Source organism: Eufriesea mexicana, unplaced genomic scaffold (assembly GCF_001483705.2).
Source record: "Eufriesea mexicana isolate 0111107269 unplaced genomic scaffold, ASM148370v2 scaffold6248, whole genome shotgun sequence".
NCBI classification, from domain to species: Eukaryota; Metazoa; Arthropoda; class Insecta; order Hymenoptera; family Apidae; genus Eufriesea; species Eufriesea mexicana.
Window position 1 is genome coordinate 575,696 of NW_016914133.1, and position 22,846 is coordinate 598,541.

At 28.9% G+C, this 22,846-nt stretch overlaps 2 protein-coding genes across 2 annotated transcripts in view; both read left to right on the top strand.

Moving 5' to 3' along the window:
* Positions 1 to 3,773, top strand: part of LOC108552363 (sodium/potassium-transporting ATPase subunit beta-1) — a 5,459-nt gene extending 1,686 nt beyond the window's left edge. The window contains exons 4-7 of the mRNA XM_017906869.1: positions 158 to 330; positions 2,524 to 2,619; positions 2,748 to 2,913; positions 3,629 to 3,773. Coding sequence (XP_017762358.1) covers positions 158 to 330; positions 2,524 to 2,619; positions 2,748 to 2,913; positions 3,629 to 3,732 — 539 coding nt within the window. The 3' untranslated portion in view covers positions 3,733 to 3,773. The remainder of the gene's footprint in view (positions 1 to 157; positions 331 to 2,523; positions 2,620 to 2,747; positions 2,914 to 3,628) is intronic.
* Positions 3,774 to 5,651: 1,878 nt separating this feature from the next.
* Positions 5,652 to 22,311, top strand: LOC108552362 (sodium/potassium-transporting ATPase subunit beta-2). The gene is made up of 7 exons (XM_017906867.1): positions 5,652 to 6,082; positions 18,163 to 18,303; positions 19,355 to 19,471; positions 20,356 to 20,537; positions 20,657 to 20,758; positions 21,007 to 21,178; positions 21,787 to 22,311. Exons 1-7 carry the CDS (start codon positions 5,932 to 5,934, stop codon positions 21,897 to 21,899), a joined length of 978 nt encoding a protein of 325 aa, XP_017762356.1. The 5' UTR covers positions 5,652 to 5,931; the 3' UTR covers positions 21,900 to 22,311.
* Positions 22,312 to 22,846: the final 535 nt, after the last annotated feature.

Consider the following 22,846-nt stretch of genomic DNA (forward strand, 5'->3'; position numbering starts at 1 on the left):
ATTATCATATTATATCATATTATCATATTATATCACATTATCATACTATATCATATTATCATATTATATACATTATATTATAATATCATATATTTTATTCTATGGTTTGCTTTTACTTATAAAATAATCATCATTAATTTTTAATTCACTATTTCAGAGTACCACAAAAGCTTGTCAAACTATGATTTAGATTGTCATAATGAACATTCAAGTTCGAATCACAGTGAAAAGCCTTGCTATTTTGACATAGAACTCCTTGGAAAATGTAGTAAACCCCCGTATGGATATACGAAACCACTACAACCTTGTGTTCTTATTAAATTTAATAAGGTAATCTTCACATGCTCCTATATTTGTATTATCATAAAATAAACGTACACATAGAAATTTACCGATAAAAGTTAAGAAAGAAAGTAGTTGTCTAAAATTTATTGTATTCTTTGTTTGTACTCCCTGAAGTACATAAAACGAAAATAAAAATAATATAACAGCTACATATTTTTATAAATGCCACTATTAACCCTCTGCACTCGAGAGGCGACCCTCAGTCGCCATTTAATCAGATTCTAAAGATCGATGTCAATTAATATATCAAATTTAAAATTACACAATGATGCGTGGAATATCGAAATAAAATAATTCTACGTCCTAATTTATATACGATTTCTTATTTACCGTTTTAAAAATATCGTCGACTCTATGGCAGAAAGTCTTCGAATTACTATTTCTCTGCAACGAAAAGATCGCCAAGTGCAAAGGGTTAATATCGAATGAAGGAAACCGAAAAAGATATTTGTATAAAAATCAGGAAACATACTTTGCTTCTAGTACTTTGGCAAAAAGTTTTTAATTTTCTTGATACCTAAATAAAATGTCGAAAAACTTTTAAGCCAGTTTTCCAAGCTATATTTGTATATTTTTCTTCTATTATCTTCTAATCTTGTTTTCTTCTTTTCTTCTATTATCTTCTTATCTTATTATCTTCTAAGCCAAGAAACTAAGCTGTTAGTTAATATTCAACGTAATTCCATAACCGTTTAATGGGGTTTTATTATTAACATATGTAATATATGACACTAAATTAATACCTTTTTGTGTATTAATTATAACGTATTTTAATTAATTCACAGTAATAAAAGTTTAGAGTCATTATCATATTGAAAATATTTCTCTCCGTGTCTCTTTAATATCTTTTAGTTACAATTCCTATTCAGGGTCGGCGCGAGGCAAGTTCAGCGCATTCACCGGAACCTGGCCCCGCGATTTGAAAGGCCCCGCGGTCTACAAATACTCATCAGACCTTTTGCAAAACCCCCTGTATAGTAAACTGAATATTCGTGTGTGTGTAGAAAATAGAATCGCATAATCCATTAATCGATTATGGATTAATTGGATATAGTACAGCTCGCTGTACACTGACACGAGTGCAAGATTTTCTCTTCCATCTTTGCATTGAAATATTTCGTTGCAGCGTGTTCTAAACGTTGACATTAAAGGTTAACCCCTTTTAACTTTCTAAAAGTATAGTTAATCGTTCTGGTCTATGAGCGATTGAAATAATGACAATAGATGGGTAATGTCAATATATGGGTAAATGATCAACTACTTTTTAAAAATATTCTGTAAATGGAAGATATACCACTCATTTGCAAAACCGATTAACTCCACGACACAAGTAAAAATCTATTTTGGATACAAAAGGTTAGGTACCAATCAAGCGCTTTGGCGCGAAAATTTGAAAAGCTTTCTAAAAGTAGAGTTAATCGTTTTGGTCTCTGAGCGTTTGAAATAATGACGATATTGAGTATTGTAAGGATTACAATATAGAATATTCGGGACATTGCGAACGGTTCGTTACATTACGACGAATTGACGCGAAATAATTTTTAACCCTTTACACTCGAGAGGCGACTCCCAGTCGCCATTTAATCAAATTCTAAAGATTGTTATTAATTAATATCTCGAATTTAAAAATGCCCAACGACACGTGGAATATCGAGGTAAAATAATTCTACGTCTTACAATTAATTTGTACTTCTTATTTACCGTTTTGAAAATATCCTCGACTTTATAGCAGAAAGTCTTCGAATTACTATTTTTCTGTAATGAAAGAATAGTCAAGTGCAAAGGATTAGTATGACTTCATCACGGGTGCGGAAGGTATCAGATGTTAAGGAACTCACCCAATTAGAAAACAGCGATTTTGAATAAATTTTTACAGAATGATGATACCATATTATTTACCGATACCATATTGGATTTAAATATGTATTCTGGTTCCGCAAAATTTTTGAACCCGGCCCCGCGAAAAGTCACGCCGGCCCTGTTTCTATTAATAAATTCAAACGTAATTTCCATAAAGTTGTTCGAGGTCATCGCAAGGACAAATAAATATAAGCAACTTATATCTCCTCTAGTACTCTAAAATTTTCGTGCGAAATATTTATTCCTATTATTCGTCATTTTCGAGATACATGTTCTAAGTAAGTTATAAACACTGTACATGTTATGTATATGTTACAGAGATTCGATTGGACACCTGAATATTACAATCATTCGTCGACACTGCCGCAGAGTATGCCAACTAGATTGAAAAAAGCCATACACGAATCTCGAAAGGTTTAATTCAGCATTTTATTTCTATGATAATGATTACGATGGTAATATTAATTTCAAAATACGACGATATTCGGGTAAAATTTGCCGAATAGTTTAATTAGCAAAATTAATCGATTATTTTATTGAAGTCTAACGTTTGGTTGTCGTGTGACGGAGCAAATAACGTCGATAAGGATCACATAGGAGAAATAGAGTATATACCCAGTCCTGGATTCCCAATTCAGTTTTTCCCATTTACCGGGCAATCAGGTTACCTATCTCCTGTCGTTGCATTAAAATTCAAAAATTTAACACGTAAGTATTAAACATTGACCACAGAATTAAATGTACAAAGATTGACTATCTACAGGGTGTACAAAAATTATGTATCACGACTACTACAGTATTTTACACCTCTGAATCGATGGAAATTTTTGAAAAAAAACTTTCCACAAAAATTGACCTTGATCTTCTTTTCAAGGCTTATTTTTCTTTTAATGACTGTATTGTCTTGTACTCATCCAGAGGGACATTGGTCGAGTAACCATACGTTGGAACTCGATCATTCTCTTTACTTGGAAAACGATGTTTAGCTTTATTTCAATGCTTCTTCATTTGAAATTTCAATACTGTTTTTCAGGATAGTTATACATTTCTCGAGGTATTTTAATTACAATTTTAATTACAAATTGCAATTTTTCGATGGTTCGTCAAAGCAGAATTTTTATGTAAAATATAAAAATATGATAGTAACGACGGTTTAAGATGAATCAAACTTTAAGATGAATCTAACTTCGAGTTTCGTCTAATGATTCCTGAAGCAATATTGTTTTATTCGATGAATGAAAAGAGTCCAATCATCCAAAAAGAGAAAAATGACTAGAGAGCCTTAAACAAATTTGTTAAGGTCAGTTTGGTGGAAAGATATTTTTACAAATCTTCCTCGATCCAAAGGTGTTGAATCATGTTACGATGGTGGTGAGGTATAATTTTTATACATTCTTTACACAAGTATTGAAAATTATTACAGCAAATATACTGGTGACAGTGGAATGTCAACTATGGGCTTTTAATATAGAGCAACGTTCTCGTAACGCGTTAGATTTCCAAATAATAATAGGTAAAATCAGATAAATATATATCTTAACTTATTTTCTAACGATTTAGTTACACTATTTTTCAATAGACCATGAAAAGTTAGTTATTTTGCTATCGAAGAGAACTATTAATGGAAATTTATTCTTATTCTATAGAAAGTGGAGCAGAATCTTAATTCAGTGGGAATATGAAAGTGAACAGATCAAACGTGAAGAATGAATCCTTTTTGTTGCATTATTATAACGAAGAATTGCTAAAGGAAAAGGAGCATGAATGATTCTAAAAATTAAAGGAAGAAACAAGAATCTTAAAAACTGTTACATATGCTGGTGGAACATATGTTGATACAGAAATCACAATTTTGTATTCGATAATTTGTGAATGTATTCATAGATTAATTAACGAATATTTTATATTCAATGAAATATTAAAATTTTTTAAATACTTACTAAAGCTACATTTCACACGTTTTAAAAGATTCTGTTTGATGAAGCTTCCCATCTTATTTAATACTATTTCTCATTTCGTATTTCAAATAATTATTTTAATCTGCAAAAACAATTAATGCACGAACACAAAGCATATGAAATTACATATTATATAATTTGATATATCATAGAATCTAATTGCAGTAATCACAATTATATAACTTCTCAACTAAAGGAACTATTCATGTATCGTGACAATTACTTCTGATTAGTATATAAATGAAGTAGTGCAATTTTTGTCATTTAACTCAAATATCATTTAACCTTTTACGTGGCTTTCCAGGAAGGATCATTACTATTAAAATGTGTGAAATCCAGTTTACAGTAATCAGAATATTCAATACATATATACTTTATGACAAGAAACACGTAAAATAGTGACCTTGACAGCCTTTAATCTACACATTGTTGCATAATCTCAAAGATAAGATCTAATATGTCCATGAATTCAAATTAAACTATCTTACGATTTATCATTTGATATCGTGTCTGTATAAAAATTAGTAAATTGCTCTTTGACGACATATGTCAATAATTTCCAAGTATGGCTGAAAATATCACGCGGTAGAGTATCTATAAACAAAGTTGCTTAAATTGTAAAAATACTTTATATTTCGAATATGGCTATAAAAAAAAATTGTACTTGCTTTACCAATTTAACAACTTGCAAGTGATAATCAAAATTACGAGTCTGTCCTTCGGTAAAAGTTGAAACGCACATCTGAAAAGTTGTCATCTGTAATAAACGGTCATTAATAGATCACACGGGACAATATGGATTCGATTGGAAACTTCCATAAATTCAGTTTGCTTATCGATATACGTAACATACAGGAAACACTCATCGGTCGATATACTTATCAACTTACATTTATCGCACCCTAGAGGATTAACGATCTTTAAGTAGCATTTTCCATGAACGAGGATGTGCTCGATCGGTATACGTCTATGCCGATCACCCTCTCCGTGATATTACACAGACTTTCGATCTGCGACTTATTTACTTATAACCGTTTTAAACGGCCAGGAAAACACTATATTTTCACGCAGTAGCTTTAAACTAACGTGCTAATACGAACAGGAAACACGACGTATGCAACGCAGTCCAAACTATCGTATCATTTGAGTAAAAATTTGAAGGAAAATATAATCGAAGACTCGCGTTATGCACCAATCTGCAATCTACCGATCGCAACGCCTCGATGCATTGGAAAAATGAACTAATTAGTCCGTAGCGTCGGGTAATCTTAATCGATATCTCGGAAAAGAGGAGCGAGATATCGACTTACCGTTGAGCATCCGTTTTAGCCCATAATTCATCGGATAAGATAGGTCGCCGAGCGAACCTGTCGCGTAACTAATCGATGGATACGAAACAATACACCGGTCGAACGAGTCTCGCTAGTAGCTACGTGTGAGTCAGCCTTAAGGCGACGAGTGTGGGCTCTGACATATCTTAGCGTTTCCGACTACTTACTCGATCGGTAGACGTAGGGCCGCGACCGATCGTGGTCGCGCCACCGAGCTTCGCAACACGCGGTATCGCTTAGCTCTCTTCGAGACAGCGAGAATAGTGAGCTGTTTCAGCTCAACCGGAGTACAACATTGTTGAACGATACGGGCTCCTCCGTACGCGCTTGTTTTATTCGTCGCGAGTTTAAGTTCGGCCGGAACCTCGTTCTAACGCGAAATTCACGTATTATATCCGAGTGACAGAGTTTCGTAAGTGTACGAGATAGTCACCGAAATGAGCGTGCCGGGTAAGCAATTCCAGAATGATACTTACGAGTTCGATTATAAACGAGTGCCCAAGCAAAGGACGTACTGGAAAGCCATCTGTAATTTCATTCATGATCCAGTCGAAGGCACTTACTGCGGTCACACGCCAAAAAAATGGGGTAATTATTTACTTATAATTTTATCATTAAGAGATCATTGTACGGACGGTGTGTTTGTATAAACGCATGGATAGCATGTGCTTCGGGACTGCACAGACGACGCGTTTCGATACCCGTGCGCTCTGGTTTTAATTATTATAGATATTGCGAATTATATTTTTCTCCTTCGATTATTCGAGAGTAGAATGGTTTTTTAAATTCTTACCCTCTGTGTCAGCGTGATAAGCGTGAAGTCGAGCTGAATGCCTAAATCAAGTACCGGGAATTAGGGCTTCCTTGACTTTGCTACATGCCAACGGGATGAGCTCGCATTATTTTCGGTTTTTCTCATAATCTCGCTGTATTATAACGTCCATCTCGCAGTGCGAGCGAGCAGATTTAATAGTTTTACAACGCGTTACCTGCGATACAAACAAGTACATTTGTATTCTGGTTGAAGTAAATTATAAAATGACCCTGAGGTTCATAGTTTGGCAACGACACAGTGAAAGGGCACCGGAAATAAGTATCGATGACGTCAAACAGCGAGAGAAACGACAGAATCCACGATAGGTCGTGCTACAGTGAAAAATTTAAAGACAGCTACAAGACAGTTTGCTCCTGCCAGCGTTTAATTGTTATCAGTGGCATTGAAATCGTTGAGTACTTTATGTAAGTTACGATAAGGAATTAGAAATTATATCAACCGAGCTTTTGCGCTTGTGTAGACTTTTTCGTGAGTGTTTAAAGAGTCACCGGAGTTTTTCCCAACGATACTGAAAAGTGGACCATTGCTGGCGAAAATAGTGTAAAATTGGAGGTAAATTTAGATACATGTACAATAGTTAAATGTACGCATAATTTAATATATTTTAAATATTCTATTTTATACATTTGGGTGATATCCAAATGATTGTAAATTTTATGTTGTTAATAACAAAAGAATAATAATTTAAAAATCTTTATTCCTATTTCTTTATGTTTTAGTTCATTTATGTTCTGATATAATAATAATCGATGCGAAAATTTTAATATGATATTAAATATGGAAAATATTAATAATATGATAATAAATATAGTAAATTAAAAATTATAGTATGATATAATACGATCAACCTAGAGTAACAGTATTTTAGATATTAAGTTTAATATTAAAAAAAATACTATGTTCAAATAATAAATTAAATATAGATGTTAGTATTTTATAAAATAATAATAATATTGAAATGCAAAATTTATTACTTTAATCCATTTAAATTTTATTATTCACATCCTTGAATTTATATTGATTTAGGAAAAACAAGGAAAAACTGTTACAATAAGCAATAATGGAGATTATTGAATGAATAATGAAAAATAGAATAGTAATATTTAAAAAAAAAATTAAAAAATTATAAATCAAAAATTGTTTGCTATATTTTTCCAATAACTTTTCATCTTTCTATAACATATACACATTTCACAAATTTTGTGTCAAAATTAGTTTCAATTTTTAAACTTTATAGATATTTTATGAATTAATTTCGTATTTCATATCAACAAATTACTATACATTTATGTATGTGTATAATGCTTTGAGTCTAACAACGAATGTTTTTACATTTCTCAAACTAATACGAAAGTCAGAAAATTATTTTAAAATTTAAAACGATGAAAAAAATTATAATATTTTGTTATAAAGTATACAATTTATTTATATGAAAGTATAATTATTAGTATTGCTTTATATAAAAGAAAATACACGTTTTCAATTTACTCAAAAGTATTTATAAAAATATTCATTTGATTAATAATATACTTTACTATTAATTGTGAACGATTTATTAATCTTTCAATAAATCATATGACGAATAATTGTATACGAACAATATTTTTGTCAATATCCAAATTTCCTCGAACCCTAATTCAGTCGTACATTAAAATACAATCTCATTAAAATTGTCTCCCTTATTAATTAAAAAATTGCAATCTACGTTTAAAAATAATTTTTAATGTATTAAACTTTTGATACATTTATATAATATATAATTGTTATAAATTAATACATTAAACAGTATTACTAGCTTCAAATATTAACATATTATTCCTAACTAATTTTCATGTTGAGGATTTCTTACTGATCACAAATGTGAAGTGTATAGCTAAGTTTTGTTAAATTTTGTTAAATTTTTTCACCTTTTACTCTTTAACCCTTTGCAGTTGGTAGATTTCAGAGCAAACTTAGCGTTTCACAGTTACTTTTCTGTACAGGATTTGTACTTATATGTGGATATTAACCCTTTGCATAGGGTTAAATTCTTACATTCCAAAAAAGGAAGAGATATAAAAATTACAGTGAAAGTAAAAAATTATTCACAAAGACTCTACAAAAATCTAAATTGACAGGCAATACAAGTCCCCGTGAATTACACAATTTTGAATTGATACAGAATCTTCACCAAAAATTAAGAATTAAATATCACAACAAAATGACGAGGTACGGTTCTTCATAGGATTCATAATTAAAAATATATCCCAAACCTAGAACTATATAGAAAAATCTAAAATGCCAGACTTAAATTCTTACATTCCAAAGAAGGAAGATATAAAAATTACAGAGAAAGTAAAATAATTGAATCAACCTTTTAAATAAAAATTCAATAGGTTTGGAAATTAAGCTGATTTGCAAGCTCGAAGAATTTTTCGTTACAGGAAAATAGTAATTCGAAGACTTTCTGTCATAGAGTCGACGATATCTTTAAAACGGTAAATAAGAAATCGTATGCTATTTAAGTCGTAGAATTATTTTACTTCGAAATTTCACGCATCGTTGGGTAATTATAAATTTGATATATTAATTAACATGCATCTTTAGAATCTGATTAAATGACGACTGAGAGGCGCCTCTCGAGTGCAAAGGGTTAAAACGCACAGAATTTGTTGAAACTGATTTGTGTTTAATACTACTTGTAATACGTAAATATACAAAATTTTTAATTTCTCTAATTTTCTGTAGTTTTCTGTATTTTTCGACTTGCGAATGTCCCTGCTGCGGGGACATCGACTACAAAGGGTTAATTATAGAATAATTAATGGTGTCCAATTTATATTCAAATGCACTTCACAGCAGATCGACAAATTTCTTGGATATCAGAAAGGAAAGTAGAAAGTTTCCACGATGCGATTATGTAAATAGTACGGAAACCTTAAATGCATTAACATAATACAAATGACGAGTATTGAATCAAGCACCTCCATTTTGAATCTCGAACATTATCTTTATATCTGCCATGCTTATATACATCTGTGCTAGGTATTTAATTCCTTTAATCCATTGAAACAGATTGTAGCAATATTATACTTATACGTGTAAATTGTATTGCATAAACACGTGTATTAAATCATTAAGGAAAAACTAATCCAACTTATTAATACGAAATTATCATTTCGTGTATGTATAATACTTTGATATTACTCGATGCAGAATAAAATTTGTGTTTGAAGATTTAACCTCGTTTGAATGGAACACAAATAAGTATACTAATGAAAACTATCGAAAATTTTAATTTTTATTGTAACATAAATGTGTTATAATAAAATAATATATATGTATGAGATACATGATATAAAATAAAATTGAATATAATGCGAATAAAATAAATAAAAATGATGAAAAATAATAAAATTATACTTGTATATATATGTCAAATAATATTTATGTATAAAATTGAAATATTATAACATTACATATATAATATTTAAATTAGTGTAGTATTATAATATATGTTAAATAATTGTGAAGTACACAACAAAATGCTGTCACACAAACTTTATCAAATAACGATATATTTTTATCTAAGAAGATAAGTCAAAACTTATAAATGACGAAAATGTATTTCATTGGCCTGGTAGCGAAATAGAATTCGTTTCTTTAACATGTAAGTAGTGAATAGCTTATTCAGAAAAGAAACATCTATGTACCGTTCTTGAGCATATATTTAACTGAATACGTAACTGCAACTGCACCGCGAACAACTGTAATATTGAAGTTTTAGTGGCAAAAAGTCCCGTTTAATTTTATTCTACTGCAATACAGAAAAATTCAACGAAATTCTATTTACCGAAAAATAAGAAAATTTATTATAGATTTATATGAGAAAATGTTTATAATGTAACAAGTGTGTGTGTTATTTATTATCAATGAACATTGTTACGAAACCAATATGCTAATAGTAGACGACAAAACAGAGACGTTGAAATACAATTGCAGAAAACATAAGCAATTGAAATGATACGCGTAAAATACCAGTAGTGTTAGATGCACTTAAGCAGTAGGTATGCAGCATTGATTTTATTTTTAGACTTAAATTCGGAATTTATATAACCTTATAGATCATTCAAAACCTATGTGAATAAATCGTGCGAGTTGATGTCGATACTACTCTATTTATTTCACGTGATAGAATTCCACGTGATTTTTTAAAGAAAATTTATATGAATAATAAATTTTTAGATGGTGGCTCAAAAAATTCACTTTTATATATATTTCTATTTAGTTATGGAATAGTTATAGTTATAGAAATATTGAAATTATAATTGGAGTGATTTTATAAAAAAATTGTTGGATTATAATAAATTATAATATGAAACATAACAATAATAATAATATTATATAATATTAACAATATCATAACATATTATACATATTTTTCAATATATATTGTATTATGTATTAAATATATTATTTTATAAATGTAAATAAATATCAAATTATGTTGTATATTATAGTATATTATATTGTGTGTATAGTATATACTTTATATATTTATTTTATATGATTTGTAGTACCCCATTTCAGTTTATAACTATAATTATTAAAGAAGATGTAATGCATAAAAAAGAAATGTTTCTGAAAAATTTTAGAAATTTAGAAGAACATATTTGTTCATATGTATACTATATATAATATATGAATATGATAGGTTGAAGCATTAAGATCAAACGAAGACCATTTACTTGCTTTTAAATTGCATATGATATATCGTAAATTATTTACACATGGCTTTATAAGACTACAAAATTAATGAAATATTCCAAATATTTATTGTTTTAAATATGCAAAATTACATGTGTATGAATTAAATTGACATATAATAAATTAATAAAATTAATTAATTGGAATTAGTATATTTATATGTTCTTTTTGTCTCATTAGACACTTTAAGAATAACATTTAACATAAAGATTTAAATGGTTTTTATTTTAAATACTAAATAAGTAGATGATAAATCCTCGATAAATAAGAAAGAAATAGCACATTATAAAATATACCTTCTGATTTTGTAATTTTCAATGATGAAACAGTAAATCAACTCGGAGAACGACATTTGTATGTTTTACGTTTATCATATCTTCCCTGGCAATGAGTGTGAAAGAGAAAAGAGAGAAGAAGGGAGAAAGTGAAAGAACAGTGGAGCAAGGAGAAGAAAGAATAAGATTTATTAGAGCGGAAGTAACTTCTGTCACGATTTATTGATATTAATGCTTCTAATGTCTTGTAATGCGGTAAGAGTATAAATGTGACACACTTATAAAATCTGTTACAAAATATTACCTTGTAAATATCGTTATTATTATACTATATATTCGTATGCATTTTATGTACGCATTTATGCATCGTTACATTATCTTTATATATAATGTACATTATTAGTCTATAACGTATTATGGATTATATACATGTAGTCTATATTTATAACAATTTATCCAAAATCTTTTGAAATAGAAAAAAAAAATTTATAATTTTTATTATGTTAACTCCCTCGAATAAGTAATTTTTTACTTATATTTATTGTGTAATATTACTCTACTAGATATATCTATAATAGATAAAATATGTACGTTGATAGGGTATAGATAATATATATACATAACTAAAAATAAATAGAAAAATAAACGAGACAGGAAAATATAAAAATGTCGTAGATTAGATATACGCAGTTGCGTCGTTGAATAAAGTCACACGAGTTTTTTTGTGCCGCTAAATTCTGCTATTTAGTAAATGAATAGTAAATTAAACCTGCGGAAAGAGAAAAAATAGGAAGTTGTTTTAACGACTGAAATTGCCGCGCTTCTACTTCGTTAATATGCGCGCGCAGCTGCTAGTAACGTACTAACGTAAAAATTCTCTTCGTCCTATCGTTCCAGCGAGGAAATAAAAATTACAAGACGCGTATTTGAAAGACTGGTTTTCTCGTGTACTACCTTTGGCTGCAACGTAAAGCTAATGTTAACTTTAGCATACCTTCTTGCAATTATCGCGTACCGTAGAAGATAAAGTTTTAGTAAAATAAAAATGTAGACATACAGGTTTTTTCGACGATCGGTAAAGAGAATAAGATTCTGCTCATTTTGTGTCATTCAACCGGAACAGAGATATGTATTGAATCGCTGAACGTTTCGTTACGCGTGTATGGCATACACACACACAATGATTATTCAGTTTCCTGCAAAACAGGTTAAGCAACTGCAAAAAATATGGAATTCTGAGCGATAGTATATATGCACTTATTACGCTATCTAAAAATGCAATAACATACATCAAGTTCATTTGTTGTATTTTATTTTAGAAGTTATATACTATTAAAATTACTTAATATTGCTTGCGTTTAGATGTTTAAATGAAATTAAATGTATTATAATATTCATTAAAAATATTGGTGAAGAAAGATGTTCAAATCAATATCAATACTTAAACAAAATAGGCAGTAAAGTAAGAATTACTGTTTATTTATTAAAATAAAAAGTTTTGTTTATGATGCTAAAATATATCTAATTTCATTCCTCCTATTAAACATATTATAATTTCTTAAACTGCCAATTCAATAGAATCATAAGTAACGTTAATAATTCATACATAATATAATATAACATCGAATATGTGATGTATATGATCGTATAATTACAAAATAATTAATTGCAGAAATATTTCTACGTAATACATTATATATTATTGATATTAGTTCATTATTTTGTTACATATCACGCGAATCAACACGTGAGCTGTCACATTCATGTGACGCGTTTCCTTTTTTAGGTTATATTAGTGTGTTTGATATTCTTCGTCATGTGTCAATTTAATGACTAACAGAATATTAAAATTTGTACGTACCGAACATAATCTTGATTTCTCCTTTATATCACACTTCGACTGGAATGCGATTAAATAATATAAACGTCCGTGAAAATTCCTCGCGATTCAGGTTAATATAACACGTTCTTTTTTTGGAACTAACGTAATCCTATAAACAAACATATCGATATCACTTTTCAGAATCTTATAATATAAATCGAATGTTCGAGAAGGACCAAAAATATGTAGCACTTTACAGAACTCGTCTTTCAAATAATCTATTCAATGAAATACCATTGTACACTGATTGTCAACACAAGATATACTATAGAAGCGCTAACGCTAAGCATTGTGGGAAAACTATGTATATCTCTAATAAAGAAAGGCTGTATTTGGTAGAAAATATATGCACGTATGTATATATAATCGGGACTATACGACCATTCTTAGAACATTTAGCATAACTTTTAGGTTAATATTAAATTTTGATTAACACAAAATATGTATATTATCTAATATACAGATATCTAGATTTACAGCGGGACAACATAGCGATTATCCTTCACTACTTCGATTCGCTGAAAATTATAAACAATTCAGTATAAGCCTTAATAAGGCATCGTGAATAATTCCGTATGATCACGGTTGGATCATTAATGATCAAATTCAATTTAGTGCAATTTTCTGAGATAGGATTTATTACTGGATTTATATTTATTAAAATTATAGTGGTGAAAAAATTCAGTATTACCTATATTTTAGGTATTGTATTTTGTTTTGTTCCTTTTTAATTTTGTAATTTATTTCCTTTATTTTTTGTAATTAATTTTTTTTTAATTATCAATTTTCTATTACAATAACTTTCATTTCTTAAACCACAGTGATTTTTCAAATCGTATATAAATTATATTTTCTCCCTTAAAGTAAAAGGTCAAACCACTAGGAAAGTAATATAAATATATACACGTTTAAACTAATACATATAATTAATTATAAATTATCCGATGATTTCTGGAATTTTTAATATTCGTTCAGTTCCTTACAGTATATTATTTACAGTAGTAATAATACGCATGGAATATTATTTACATTAGTAATAATTTCGTATATTCGGTATTTTCATAAAATTCAAGATAACCTTCAATTTTAGGTAATTATGTAATATTCTTTTTTTTCAACAGCTTCTTTACTTTGTAATCTCCATTTTCAATTTACCTGACATAAATTTCAATGAAATAAAAATTTTTTACAATAACGAAATCTATATCTATTTCTAATTAATTTATTTAATAAAATAAATAAAATATAAAATGTATATATATATGATGTATACATATTTTTAGTCTTCTGTTATATTTATGTCTTCGTCTGATGGTTAAATATTAATAATTTAAATAATGAAAATTTCGACTTAACATTTAAAAACAAAATTATTGATTAAAACAAAATTTTCGTTTTAGAACTTTTTTAATACTAAATAAGTCTACGTAGGTACAGGAAGATTTTGCGTTTTTTTTCAGTAGCGTTAGGTTAGAAAAAACTGCTATAATTTTTAAAATAAATAATATTTTTCGAGAAAGTTTTGAAGAATGTGGTAATTTATGAATTTTTATAAAAATATTGTAAATATGATTTCTACAATTTAAACAAGGAAACACATGCGACTATTGCAGAGGCTAAAACAATATATTTAAAATGTGATCATCTTATCAAATACATTGGGATAGCTTATTGTAACAGAGACAGAGGTATGTGGCGTTTCTTATTCTGAAGAAAAACATTAAGTCTTGAATTTCTACCATATCGCTCTAATATGGGTATCCCAAAATTCACGCAAGAAATAATTTTGATCGAAAACACAGGTTTTTAATGAACAATTGTAAATATTGCGTAACAATAAAAATACTCTTTCGTGCAGCGTTCCATTTTTAATAACCTTTAACTGTCAGCTATCACGTTGTCTTTTTTTCCGTTGGCAGCACTTTACCGCACAAATGGCGCAAAATTCAAATCCTGCCTGAATTTTGGAACACCCTATGTATACAATTACAATAATGAGGCAATAAAAAGAAAGTAAGTATTGTACTACGACATAACATTTAAAAAAATAATACTACAATTTTCATTTCAAATATATATGTTATTTCATCCTTACATAATCAAGTTTCATATACATAAATAAACGGATCCATTTTGTTTTTTAAATTCATCTTATATATTTTCATACTGGCTATGTAACAATCTCTAAATCTTCATTTTCAATTGCAAATGTAAAATATAAAATGCAATTTCTATACAAAAGACTATGGTATAAGATCACTATCTTTTGCATATGAAACAACATGATTTTATGAATCAACGTAGATTTTGATTTTGATTTTGATAGCAGCAGTTATTATACATTATGCATACATATTTTGATATATATAATATGTATTTATATGTAATACACCTAAGTTTCAGTTATGCAATTGTTTTCCATTATGGAAGCCATAAGTATAGCTGCAAGTCCGCCATTACCAACATCCATAAATTCTGTTGTTCTATCTTAAGATAGAATTGGTGAAATTTAAATTCGAAGAAACGTAATTCATCCTATAAATAGTTCTTAATAAAATGAGAGAAAACGTTTAATAACAATGTTTAATAATAAAATATATTTACACACGGAGAAGGTTATTATGATTACTATGAACGTTACTATAAGGTTACTATGAAGATTACTATAAAATTTATTCTATATCTATAGGATTTTCAGTAAAATTGTATAAAAAAGATAAAAATGTATCATTCAACGAAACGATGCAAATTTTTCTAGATCATTATTGCATATCTATATAAAACAAATAATTCATTTTCGAAAATGCAAATTTTTTACGATTCACGGCGATTTTAATGGCAGAAGTTAAAAAATTTATTAATAATTAGATTTATTTAATAGCAAAGATGAATTAAGAAAAGATAGCGATGAAGTAAAATTGTTAGTAACATTTCTCACAATATACGCAATAAGGTAGCATAATTGTTTCCAAGAACTGAATAATTTAATATTTTGTTGCGACCCATCCAAAATGGAGTCACACCCACAATTTGGGCATTTCTACGCTATAAATACAGGTTTACAACGGACGAATGTAACAATCATCGACCAAATTAACTCAGTCGACTGTTGTATCATTTATTTGACGTCGACGAAGGACCAACAAATGATGAATCGATTCTATTACGGAGTTTTGCATCAAATTTAGACACGCAACGTTGCAACGTTTGGTGTCCATTCATACGTAATGGTAAAATGCTACAAGTGGATATGTACCTGAATATATCAGCTATGCCAGTCACTCACAGGCCAAAGTGAATAGCTCCACTTTTTGAATTTTTCTTTCATTTTAACGTCAAGATAGTTTATCGATGCTTAACTTTTATATTTAAAATAAACTTCTATTTTCTATTTAGTCAATTTCTACTCTATTAGGATAATTGATGTTGAAGTTAATTGATTTGGAAAATTATCAGTTTATATATTATACGTACAATATACATAGAAATTGTAAAATTGTATTGCATGTTTTATTACTAATAAAATTCATTTTAAGATTATTATAGTAAATTTTAAAGACCGATTCTGTCTATACTTTTTTTTATTAAAATTTAATACACTATTTTATACGGTTTTATAAGAAATAATTTCTTTGAGAAATTAATTTCTAATAAATTTTCAGGTAATTAAAAAAAAAATATTAGTTTAAGATAAAAATTAACGAAATAGCAATCTTTTAGTATAAAATATATTACTTTAATATCTGTCTATAGGATAAAATTAAAATCACCGACTGAAAGTTGTATCGTTATTTGATATTTAATTTATAATAATTATAGTTTATAATATTTATGTTAGAATTTATAATTTTTGCATTGCCATATAAAAGTAACTAGAATAGTTTTATGTAGATATTAATAGTGATGTTGATTTCAAAAGGTAAAGATAAACATTATTTTCAGTTTTGAAAAGTATTGCTCAAAGTATTAAAGATTTTTGGGAATATTTAATGCTCGATGAAACTTTTTAACAAATATTGAGAAATACAAAAAAACATTTTCAATTTTTTTACTAAATTTATACAAATTTAACATATTGCTATTTTCGCGATCAACTATTATTCGACTACTTTTGACTCCCCCACATTCCATCGCAGATGAATATTCGCTCAAAAATTGATCGCGATAAAGAAGCAGAAGCGAGTGGCCATCATAGCGTACACTACTCTTAAAAAAGGAACTATATTTAGATCAGACTTTGGCATAGTGCCCAGGCTTTAAATATTTTCCTTTCAATCGTTGAAATAGAGAAAATTTTCGAGGGCACGTGGTTTTATAATTAGCATACGCAAATTAAGACCATTTTATACAAAATGGAACGCTAAAATTACTCGAAAGAGATAGAACACTTTGTACTAGTTACATTCATTGTATATGCTACGCTTTATATATTATACTATATAATACAGTGTATACTATATATACTGTTATAGTATAAAATATAGTGTTTAATACATACCATACATACTATACTCTGTTACACAGTATATAGTACATACTATACACATACTACGCTATCTATAGTAGTATACTATATACACTGAAATAGTGTATACTACATAAAATATAGTGGATACTATATACACTGTTATAATGTAGCATATAGTGTTTAGTACATACCATACATACTATACTCTGTTACACACTATATGGTATATACTATACACATAGTACGCTATCTATAGTATATGCACTATATAGTATATACTATACACATAGGGCGCTATCTATAGTATATGCACTATATATTATATACTATACTATATACACGAATGCATACGAATACATATTTCGTAGTAAAATGAAATTTATTTTTTTATTTATATATTACTATAATATAAAACGAAAATTAAAAGATTAGTTAATAAGTACTTTTTCTATTTTATTCCAGCCATCACTGGAGCATTCTATACTTGCTTCTTCAGCGTATTGGCCTTGCTCTTTGCGATTTGCATGAAAGGACTGTTAGCTACGTTAAATTATGAGAAACCAAGGTGGATTCTAGAGGAAAGTATAATAGGAACCAATCCAGGTAAATTTATCAATTAATTCTATCTTATATTCGAACAAATTTCAAAAATATTTGTATAAGTAAACATCTTAGTTTATACAAAACAAAGGAATTAACTCGCTATTCCTTGTATCATGCTGGTCACCTGTATAAAAATAACCATTGACTTAGATAAACGAACTTAGTGAGTTAATTAAATAGTAAGTAAATTCGTAAGTAGATCATCGAAATCACACAAGTTGTTTACACTACTTTGTACTATTTTTTAATCGTATTAACATAAGTTTATACCGTTTTGTAACAAAAATGGAATTTACATAAACAGTACATGGAAAAATATAAATATGCATGAAAAATATATTTAAATTTCTTGTTTAATTATTATAAGCAACGGAATACAGCATGTCCTTTGTATCATTTACACATCCCCATTAATGGTATAATCCAAATAGCCTGTGAACTCTGAATTGTCACCATTAATAATTCCAAGAACTTGCATTTCGGTGCAGCTAAATGATGCTAAAAAAGATTAAATGAAACAAATTAAAAATTCCTTCGATCGATACATTCATATTTATTTTTGAAGGCTTTATGTAACACAACTTTTTTGCTTTTTCCATTATGTTTTCCAATAACTCGATGCTATGATATATATGCCAATAATTATAAAAGTGGCTTAAATAAAAAATCTAGAAGAAATAATTTTATCATTTATTTCGCGTTGCACTTGTTTATATTGCAATAAAATAAAATCAAATTTGGCAAAAATAATACAGTTTGTACCTTTGTTAAGATTAACTTTTCTGATCTACAGTATATTTAGCAAAAAATATTCAAATATTTTGAAACGAAATAGAGAAAAATTAAATCCTTAGATCGAGTTTGCAACTTTGTCATAATTAATTTTCGAATTTATCGTATGTTCGAAGCGCAAAGCTTTTAATACTTCGAAACGGAACATAAGTGACTTAATCCACTTTGATAATTGGTGCCACACATATATGGTTTTACTTACCATTTGAGAAGATATCTGTGTGATTAGTAACGATAAAATGCTTTCATGTGTTAATAGGTTTAGGATTTCGACCGATTTCCGAGAACACCGCAGAAAAATCCTTAATTTGGTATAGTTCATCGGAACGTGCCTCGGTGCAAAAATGGACAGGCCTGTTAGACAAATTTTTAGAAGGTGAATTGCCATGACGTTGATAATATAACACGGAAGCTAATCAATCTATATTGATATACAGGGTATTATAAGAAAAGGGTTCAAGACTTTAAGGATTTATAGTACTCAACGACAGAAGTAAATATATCTGGTCGATATATTTAAGCCTCAAAGTCAACCTTTTAATGAAAAATTGACTTTTATTATTTACGAAATTGGGTATCTTGTGTAAATTTATCTGCAATGCACTGAATACGAATAAAGGAATTACTTTGGAAATACAGTTAATTGGAGGTTGAATTTCTATTTGTGGGTTTACTTAAGAAACATAGATAATGGCAGAATTATGACAACGAATGAAAAATACGTGTAAAATATTGAAAGATACGTGGAATATTTATTGCAACACACAAGGTTTGTACTACGTTTTCTTTTATCGAATATTCATAGATAATGAAAGAGAATTTTTCATCAAAAGGTGGACTTTGGGACCTGTATTTATTCGATATTTTTATGCTCTTTAAGGCTTTTCTTTTGCCACCCTGTATATACAAAGTATCTCGATAATTTTATTACAAGTCCATATCATCGTTTTTCAGAAATTTCTGTATTTCTTGTAATTAAGCACACTATTATTACCTGATCTCGGCTATTACGTTATAATGATACAAGTGTGTAGTTCTATTTTTTAAAAACATTGAAGTTTCGAAAAAAAAAGAAAAAAAAGGATTTCAGAAAACTTATTTCTTAATTATTCCTATGTACGTACCATTAATCGTAACGAAAATATCGCTTTATAAGAGAATTATTGAGATACCCTATATAGCGCGTAGTATTTTAGGCTAAATACTTACACACTGACTGAAGAGAAGTTTCTCAGCATTGACATTGCCCATTTGTTTCAGAATATAATAATTCGTCGTTACTACCAAATGGAGGAAGAAATCAACAAATTTGTAATTATAACACGCCAGTTAAGCCTGGACACGTTTGTGCCGTTGAGACAAACAACTGGGGACCTTGCTCGCCTGATCAACAATATGGTTTCAATAACTCGGCTCCTTGTGTCTTCATTAAATTAAATAGAGTACGTTATGGGTTGACAACTTATTGATTCAGTTAATAACATAGTTCGTTATAATTTAAGTTCATTTATTATAAATTATTTGCGTTTCTCAATTAATTGAAGAATATTCTGTTTCACAGATATACGGTTGGGTACCAGACTACTATAACGACGTCAAAAATTTACCGAAAGATATGCCAGCAAGTCTTATTAAACATATTGAATCTGTCAATAGTTCACAGGTTAGTTAGTCGGTCAGTTAACCGTGTCAGTCGATATTTAAAACAAATTTCAATAATACTGGATATATTGTTACTCGTCAATTCAATTTTCATGAAAATGATTCGAATAACCTTAACTACATATAAAATGACGTTACAAAATAAGGATAATTGAATATTACGTGTCGATCCAATTAAAACCGATATTTAGGATTACAATTTGTAGATTACTGTAGCATCTTGTATATACTCTTTCTCTGTTCTTGCAGCTGAATACCGTGTGGGTATCCTGCGAAGGTGCAGATCCACATGATAGAGAAGAAATTGGTGAACTGAACTACTACCCTGAGACTCATGGATTTCCAGGATATTATTATCCATATCAGAATATTCCTGGCTACTTAAGCCCTCTCGTTGCTGTACATTTCCTTCGGCCGGCAAGTAAGTAAATTATAGCTGTTTATCTTATGAATAAGCATCGTTCATTGTGCTTCGAAATTATCGTTTCGAAGTGTAGGTAAAAAAAGATCGAAGACCGTTCTCATATTTCTTAAACTAGTTACTTAACATTGACCAACTTCTTTGTATATACGGTAAGCAAATGATACATTCCAGCTGAAACCAGTAAAATCTAGTGTCCGCGACACGATATCGGCTATTGAAAGGTGTCATCAGTAACATAGCCTTAAAATTACGTGCACATGTTGTCTCACATCGCAACTGGCTCATTAGTCGATACATTTTTGTATACAATGCGAAAGAATTACATTTATGAATGACACCGTAGAAACTTGTTACAAGCAAATTTCAGTAGAACTTATACCTTTTAAAATAACCTATTTCTCTTCGCAATGATGAAAGATGTATTAATTCAGTTTATGGATAATATAGCGTGAAGGAAGAAATAGAGACTTCAAATTGTTTATTTTTACACTTTTAAAGAAGCTCCAATTCCTGGAAGTATCGTAAAAAAAAATGAGGGAAAGAATTAATAAACAATCAATCATCGTGAATAATTTAATAAAAAAAAACTGCTAATTACGTTTCAGGGAACAGACTAATCAGTGTCAATTGTCGAGCCTGGGCAAAGAACATCATATATGATACAGGTAAAGACAAGCAGAATGGTGTGGTACATTTCAAATTAATGATCGATGAATGACCACTCTTATATTTGTAAGAAAAGCAAATAAAATGTTTTGTCTTCGGATGTAAAAACATCTGTAGAATCACGTGGACACCTGGAATGGAAGATGCTCACGGTTACCGTAAATTTCGAAAAACCACTGAACAAAGCAGTGGTAAACAAAGAACATGAATAGATACATTCACCTTTTTAATTAATCGAATAGGGAATATACATTTATGTTTGTGAAAAAATTAAAGAACTAGAATTTAAAGGGATACAATAGGCGTGGAAACAGCGGTCGAAAAATGCTGTTGATTCGTCTGATTCACTATGCATCTATATCGATTCCATGATTGTGTTTGACGTCGAATGTTAGCGAACATTGCTGTAAAATAAAACAATTGTTAATCATTGACACTTATCATGATTATAAAAATCAAATGCAGATGATGCGTTGCTTGTCTGATAATTGACGTAACGTAATTAAAATGGAAAAAGTTCTATTTATATATCGAGAGAGAATATAGCTACTGGTACTTATCATAAATTAATAATTTAAATGGCCTTGATAACTTGTTTTCCTATCAAGATGTCAAAAAAAAAAAAAAAATGGGAGAAAAGTGTACATAATTTAAATACGTGAAATTTATGATTAACGAAATTTTATTATATATTCATTAATGGTCATAATATTAATATGCGAGTAAATACAATCGTAATATGAGAAAGAACGCATATATATAATATATAGCGTAAGTTTCTTTCATTTTTTTCGTGCTTTACAGTAATAAGTAACGACATAAAAAAAAATGTAAAGGAACATGTTATTATTTTTTTAATGTTATTTACTTATATTGAATCGTATATATATATATAGACGTACTATATATTGCAAATTAATTTTTAAGTACTTTATTCAATAACTTAAAAAGGATTACAAGTGCTTTCACTATTTAATTTGAGTTCTCAATTGATTAACA

Excerpts from the sequence above, each read along its gene's own strand:
- LOC108552362 (XM_017906867.1), top strand. The coding sequence starts at position 5,932 with ATGAGCGTGCCGGGTAAGCAATTCCAGAATGATACTTACGAGTTCGAT. Across the intron at positions 6,083-18,162 it reads TCACACGCCAAAAAAATGGG|CCATCACTGGAGCATTCTAT; the intron begins GTAATTATTTAC and ends ATTTTATTCCAG. Across the intron at positions 20,538-20,656 it reads TCTTCATTAAATTAAATAGA|ATATACGGTTGGGTACCAGA; the intron begins GTACGTTATGGG and ends TCTGTTTCACAG.